This window comes from Malaclemys terrapin, chromosome 21 (assembly GCF_027887155.1).
Source record: "Malaclemys terrapin pileata isolate rMalTer1 chromosome 21, rMalTer1.hap1, whole genome shotgun sequence".
NCBI lineage: Eukaryota > Metazoa > Chordata > Testudines > Emydidae > Malaclemys > Malaclemys terrapin.
In genome coordinates, this window is record NC_071525.1 from 2,878,073 (window position 1) to 2,885,590 (window position 7,518).

The 7,518-nt window shown below is 49.6% G+C and overlaps 1 protein-coding gene across 1 annotated transcript in view; it reads right to left on the reverse strand.

Annotated features, from left to right (window-relative positions):
* COPA (COPI coat complex subunit alpha) overlaps nucleotides 1–7,462 on the reverse strand; it is a 34,575-nt gene extending 27,113 nt beyond the window's left edge. The window contains exons 1-6 of the mRNA XM_054010722.1: nucleotides 7,369–7,462; nucleotides 5,575–5,688; nucleotides 4,871–4,944; nucleotides 4,413–4,493; nucleotides 3,534–3,610; nucleotides 1,895–2,004 (exon numbers count right to left, since the gene is read on the reverse strand). Coding sequence (XP_053866697.1) covers nucleotides 1,895–2,004; nucleotides 3,534–3,610; nucleotides 4,413–4,493; nucleotides 4,871–4,944; nucleotides 5,575–5,688; nucleotides 7,369–7,408 — 496 coding nt within the window. The 5' untranslated portion in view covers nucleotides 7,409–7,462. The remainder of the gene's footprint in view (nucleotides 1–1,894; nucleotides 2,005–3,533; nucleotides 3,611–4,412; nucleotides 4,494–4,870; nucleotides 4,945–5,574; nucleotides 5,689–7,368) is intronic.
* Between the last annotated feature and the right edge of the window lie 56 nt (nucleotides 7,463–7,518).

Genomic DNA, 7,518 nt, shown 5'->3' on the forward strand with positions numbered 1-7,518 from the left:
CAAGCAAGAGACGTCACTCCACAGCACATGGCAATTGCGTTATGATGTCACAGCTTTTCATGCATTTTGATACAGCAACCAGAGCCAGCTAACGCTGGCTACATTGGCACTCGCTCTCAGGAGATCAGCAGAACAAGGACCCTTCAATTTTTAACTTTTCAATCTGTGTTGGAGAAAGATGCTAAACTGACAGCCATGGAGACAGAAGGCCTCTATCCACACAATAAATACATCATGGGTAACAAGAAGCAATGCTTCCCCCACACTGCCCTGGGGTGAGAGAGTTCAGTCTCCATGGCCTCTCTCCTGAGACTGCTAAGAAGGGTGAAAACTGTGCAGTGATTAGGTCTCTGGACAATTTGCCACTAGGAGAGGAAACAAGACCAACCAACTCATTTCACTTAAATCATCAAACAACTAACATCCCTAGAGGTGCTGAGAACCTGGCGTTGCAGGTACTCAGCATCACTCAGGATTGGTTTTTAAGTCACTATCAACCCAGGCTGGACCCTTAATTTGTAAGATGCACGTGCATCTCCACAACTGACAGCAGCCCGAATGCAACAAAGGCTTTTGTGCTAGAGCCAAGCTACCAAGGACAGAACTCAGATTAGGGGTGACCTTGCAAAAATCCCACCCACCCTCAGTTTGTTCTCCCACTAGCATTTTAGCCCGGTGATGTTTAAATGTAGTGGCAACTGAATCAATAATTCAGCATCTATAGCAGAATCTCTACAACCCCCTCATCACAGATCAGCTGGAAAAAACTGTACCCGCTCCAAATCCATTTGGCTATAGGAACTCTGCTGAGAGCGCGTGTGGGTTGAATGCAGCAGTGAGGTTACAGGCAGAATGGATGTTAAGCTCCCCGTGCTGGCAATAGAGAGGAGGGGCAGGTTTTAAATATTCGAAGAGCCTGTCCCCTGCTCCCATTGTTGACACAGCTGGTCATGTCTGAGCGTGTACTACAAAACAGAGCAACTCACCCAGTCAAAACTGCAATGGTGAAAGTGGCAGGTGGGGTACAGGGCCACAACTCGAGTTCTAGAACATCTTACAATGCAGTAACACTGCTGGTGCTGTTCCTGGACCAGACCCTCCCTTCGTCACTTATCTGCATCTCTAGCATTCGCTTCAACTTCTGTATGTAGCGTAGCCTTTCCTTAGGGGACTGTGAGGTGTTTTACAGTCATTAATTAACCCTCCCAATACCCCCTGCAGGACAGGTATAATTGTAGGTGCAGACCACGGTATGTCAGCAGCAGAATCGGGGATAGTAACCAGAAGTCTTGACTTCCAGTTCCCTACTCTTGTCTCTAGACCACACTCCATCTTTGTGACAGGGACATCGGTGGACTAGCAGCCACGGTACTTAATGATCTCTTCTTCCATTTGCTGTTTAACACCAGCTGGGACAGCAAAAAATCAGCTCTGCTCCTTAGTCAACACAGACGCCTTTTCAGGGCTGTCCGAGAGAGAATGATTCAGCACTTTATCTCCGGGACATTGCTGACTCTGAGAACAATGGTTCCCAAGGGATGAAGGTGTCCCATAGAACCCTGTCACTGAGCCTGCAGCTTCTCTTTCCTGATGACAAAGGCAAAGCCGATCTAGTGACAGTGCTGTGTCCCTTCCTCAGTAGCAGTACTCATCTCCCACACGGCCTAGAGAATCCGACTGGGACATCCAAGAGAGACGGAGGGCTATAAATCACCATCAGTGGAGACAACTGTTGTGCTCTGATGGCTTTTCTTTGTGGGTGGCTCAGACTAACCAGCTGCCTTTTTTCCTCCCCGGATCTAAACTGGCTAGTTCTTTCCCCACTTTGCTTTCAGCGACTGCAGTTTTGAACTGGGCTTCGTTGCTGGATACCCCCTCGACTTGGGCAGCTCACCAGAAATATCCCAAACGCGCACAGTCTGATCCAAGCTGGCCGACACCACCAGGTCCTCAGACGGATGGAACTGGGAGCACATCACATAGTGATTGTGTCCTGTCAGCACGCTGCAAGAAAGAGGAGAGAAGACACCATTTCAATCAAGGAGGCAGCAATGCACAGTCTGATCTGTACCAACATTTCAAAGCTGAATCTAGTAGGGAAGTTGGGGAGGTTGGTAGGGAGAAAAGCCGTGAGAGGAGCATACTGGGGAGTATGGAGAAGGAAGGCAACTCACCAGGGCAGAGAGGGAGGAATAAATAGGAAACATCACTTCATAGAGGGGCATACAAGGGATAATCTATACTGATGTCAATAACTATCAACACCGATATACAGTTACTAAAAAACCTGGAAAATTCCCACATAAAAATCTTTTGAAGATAGTTTAGTTTGCCAGATTGCACAGCCCACCAAAGTGAACCAACAAAAGGAAGAAAATGAGCAGCGAAGCCATTTCAAAAACCCTCCTCAAATCCTTTTGTCAAACTCATCCCTTCCACTACACACAGCCCACATACCTCCGACACAAAACGCGGTATAATGCAATTTATGAAAGCCACACCAACCCTACGTTCATTCTTGGAACACATAAGCAGTAAGCACAACCAAAGTTCAAAGGTGCCTGTTGGTTATTCGAGACGAGGGTAGGGAAAAGGAGGCGTCTCTTAAGAGAAACTCTTGAGTGGAGTTTTCATGGGATACTGAAGGACTTAGAATCATAGAATATCAGAGTTGGAAGGGACCTCAAGAGGTCATCTAGTCCAACCCCCTGCTCAAAGCAGGACCAATTCCCAGCTAAATCATCCCAGCCAGGGCTTTGTCAAGCAGGGCCTTAAAAACCTCCAAGGAAGGAGACTCCATCACCTCCCTAGGTAACGCATTCCAGTGTTTCACCACCCTCCTAGTGAAATAGTTTTTCCTGATATCCAACCTGGACCTCCCCCACTGCAACTTGAGACCATTGCTCCTTGTTCTGTCATCTGCCACCACTGAGAACAGCCGAGCTCCATCCTCTTTGGAACCCCCCTTCAGGTAGTTGAAGGCTGCTATCAAATCCCCCCTCATTCTTCTCTTCTGGTTTATCTCAGATTTTGCATGCGTGGCGCCGCAATCTAGCACTTTTAACTCTAAACTAACTTTTGTTTACGTGGGAATGCTACTTAAAAATAGGCCAGCTCCTGAAATGAGGCAGATAAAGAGGGAACAGAGACACCTAAGCTTTTTAAAAAAAGCACTTTAAACACCATTTGCTAGAGATCTCTCTAAGGAAGGAATGGAGGAAAACTCTCTTGCTAGGGTTATTTCACAATTGACAACTACAGTGGAGGACATAACTCCGTGCTGGCAAGAAGAATGAACTAGAGGGACTTCAGAAGTTATTCCTACCTCATTTCTAGAGCCAGTTTAATAAAAAAATATTTTTTTTTCTAAAATTGTTGGGAAAAGAATTTTTAATTTTTTTCTTTGAAATTTCAACAAAATGTTTTATTGAAAGACACAGAGTTCAGAATATTTTGACCCTCTGTTCATTTCTAAGATTCAAGAAAACTTGTGTCTCCCCAGTTATTATTTCTATAGCACCAGTTGTTTTTACCAAACACAGGTTCTGGACTGCCAGTTCCAAACCCGGATCGTCTGATCATCAGAAGCACTCAGGATCCAGGGGTATTCCTAAAAAAAAACATTTAATAATTAATATCTGAAACAACAGTCTCCACCCTCACGTTTCCCTCCAAATGGTTTGCAACACAGCCGGAGATAACTATAGGATTTCTAGTTCATTGGGTTAGATGTCCCAGGCAAGAATTACAGCTCTACTCTAGAATCATTTCCCACATAAACAAAAAGGAGAAAGTGATGGTAAAATTGATCCTATATAGAGCACTCGATACAGCACTGATTATTTCAGCAAGTGTTCTGCAGGGCTCTGCCACACCTCGCTTTGCACACATACAGAGCTTCAGCATAGATGGGCAACAGAGGGGATTACCAGGGACAAGATCATAACCCATCACTCTCAGAGGAGAAAGGAAACTGCCTTCAAAGGCTTTTTTCCTGAGGGTGTCAAGATGTGTACTAGCATCTTCCTCACCAGAGGCCTGAAGTGTGGTTGTGCATGTTGCTGCTGCTCTTATTCTAATTATTCTGGGTAAGTATCACTTGGACGATTTCAGACAGCAAGAGCGAGAAGTTAGCCAGCACAAAGAACGAGGCGCATATCCCCATCTGTGCTCCAAATGCCAATGGAGGGAGAAAAGAAGCTTCCAGTGAGCTCTACAATTGGAGGTACCAACTGTCCCCAGCAATGATCTTTGGGGCAGAAATCAGGCGTTCCTATGTTTGTATGGCACCCAGCCCATTTTGTGCACTGTATGTCTGCAGGAAAGAGTCCTGCTCAGGGAAGCCACAGAGATTCCTACAAAGCAATGCAGTGAGGTGCATATCAGTGAAGTTACACAGCGGGGAGACTCACGTGGTGGAAGAAGGTGGTGCGAATGTAATCCAGGTGCCCGAGCAGCGTGAAAAGACAACGGCGCAGCTTGTAATTCCAGACCTGTATGAGACAGAAAGCCAGTGAGAGGGACCTGCCAAACTCTGCCCAGCTCTCTTCTGCCATCTCATTTAGCACATGAGGTTTTTACTCATCCCCAGGCTGGTCTCTCCCATTTTACATTACAGTTCTGGGTGAAGCCAGCAACAGATTCAACAGAAATTGTAGGCTGCATTTAATTACTCCGACCGCCCTCAGAAAGAGCAAAACCCTGAATTCTACACTTCCCTTTTTCATCTCTATCTGCTCACCGTTTCCTCACCCTCCACAGAAAACTAAATTAACACACATTCCTTACACATCTTTGTCAAATTTCCCATCTTCCTTTGCCCACCATCACTTTTTGAGAGGATGGAAGGTGGAAGGAAGAGTTGATCTACCTTTATTTTGTAGTCATCACCTCCAGAGACAAAGAGTGGCTGCTGTTTGTGGAAATCAATACCTCGGACTGGTCCTGCAGGTGAAACACAGGGAGACAGCTAATATCTGTATATGGAGCCAAACTGACAGCCAGAACAGGCCATTCCATTCAGAGCAGAACAATTCTATCACGTCATACTCCATTTTAATCTGATAAATTGTCTCAACATGATACTCCGAGGTCAAATACAACTTTCTGAGACAGCATTCCCCCCCAGGCCAATGCAAAGAAGTTCTCTTCTGTGTGGTTATAGAGCTACAGCACCATAACATCCGACACCTCTTACACAATAACGAAGTTAGCATCATAACAGCGCTGTGAAGTATTTTCCCTATTTTACAGCTGGAAAAGAACGTTCAAGAAGTAAGCAGTTTGCTCATGATCACACATGGAGTCTGTGGCACCATTAGGACCTGAAGCCAGACCTCCTGCAGCTTAATCCAGTGCTTCAACCAAAAGCCCATCCTTCCTCCTCTCAAGGATGCGCCATTTTCTGCAACAAGCAGGGTTTTGGAGCTGTGCTCCGGCTCCACTCCAGCTCCAGGCAAAAACCTGCAGCTCCACTACTCCAGAGCTGCTCCACGCTCCAGCTCCAGGCTCCGCTCCAAAGCCCTGGCAACAAGCCTTCTGCATTCGATTCTTTCAGACTCCAAACTTACTCACCATCATGCTCATCAAATTTGTCAATAAGGGTGCACATCCGGTAATCCCACAGCTGGATCACTCCATTGTGCAAACTCGTTAGGATCCAGGGTCGCTTCGGGTGAAAGCTGAGCCCTAAGGACAGAGACGCAGAGAGGCATAGTGGTCAAGTTTTCAGTTACATTCAATCTCTGACGACATGGAGGAAGTGAACGAGGTCAGCATTTCCCAAAAAGAAGGCCTTTTTAAGGTGCCGGAAGTTGGATACCCAAAACTACTAGGAGTCATCCTGTGGCATTGTCACGGAGTGTGGGGGAGTCAGGGCCCTGCACCCCTCTCTTCCTGAGATTCACCATGACTCTCAGCCAGCCAGTAAAACAGAAGGTTTATTAGATGACAGAAACACAGTCCCAAGCAGAGCGTGTAGGTACAACCAGAACCCCTCAATCAAGTCCTTCTGGGGGGTTTAGGGAGCTTAGACCCCAGCTTGGGGTTCCCTGCATTGCACCACCCAGCCCAAACCCAAAACTCCTCCCGCAGCTCCTCTCTTCCCCCTCCCCCCAGCTCCTCCTCTCCTTTGTTCAGTCTCCCGGGCAGAAGGTGTCACCTCTCCCACCCCCCTCCTGGCTCAGGTAGCTTTCTTCAAGGGAAGTCCTCCATCCCCAATGCAACTTCCCTGCAACATTCCCAGGTCAAATCTGCCCCGCTCCCTACTGTGTCACAGGCACCTTAAAGACTAACAGATTTATTTGGGCATAAGCTTTCGTGGGTAAAAAACCCACTTCTTCAGTTGCATCTGAAGTCTTTAAGGTGCCACCAGACTCCTCATTGTTTTTGTGGATACAGACTAACACGGCGACCCCCTGCTACTTGGCACCATACAAGGCACAAAACTACTAGCCACTTTCCAACCTTAGCCAAAGTCCCCAAGGGCAGTGCACCCTGCTTTACACTCAGACACAATGAACGGCTTTTTAAAAAAATGTTTGGTAGCGTCTAAACGCGGATTAATAAACTGACAACAGCAGGACAACTTTTTTTATTTGACCATCAGCTGCGGGGTGTGTGTGTGGGGGGGAGATTATAATGAACACTTTATGACCACAGCCATAAATGCCGGGCATCTCTAGCAAACTCGCAGAATAACTAGGCCGGCATTTAAAGGGGGGCTCTGCCCAACGCAATACGGGGGGGGGGGTTATTTACTGGGGGGCCCAGCGTCTACAGCCCCATAGCCCCGGTTTAGACACTGGGTCAGGCGGAGGGGGAGGTGCCAGGGGTGAGCCCGGGGCGGGAGGGCAGATGAGGGGTTTGGGGGGGGCAAAGGCTGCGGCCTGGGGCAGGAATGGAGATGGGGGGCGGGGGGGTCAAGCCTGGACCGTGGGGGGGGGGACAGATGGGGGAGGGGCGGTGAGAGCGGATCTGGGGGGCTGTGGGGGGGGGTCAAGCCTGGACCGTGGGGGGGGGCAGATGGGGGAGGGGCGGTGAGAGCGGATCTGGGGGGCTGTGGGGGGGGTCAAGCCTGGACCGTGGGGGGGGGTCAGATGGGGGAGGGGCGGTGAGAGCGGATCTGGGAGGCTGTGGGGGGGTCAAGCCTGGACCGTGGGGGGGGGCAGATGGGGGAGGGGCGGTGAGAGCGGGTCTGGGGGACTGTGGGGGGGGGTCAAGCCTGGACCGTGGGGGGGCAGATGGGGGAGGGGCGGTGAGAGCGGATCTGGGGGGGCGGGGGGGGTCAAGCCTGGACCGTGGGGGGGCAGATGGGGGAGGGGCGGTGAGAGCGGATCTGGGGGGGTCGGCGGGGGGGGGTCACGGTACCTTTCACCCGGGCCGACTTGGTCTCGAACTTAGTCAGCATCGCGCCCCCGGCTCCGACCCTCAGCCCCGAGCCTCCACGTCGGCCCCGGAACCGCCACGCACCCACTTCCGCTTCCGCCCCCACCCGCCCGGGACCATAGAGCGGGAGGC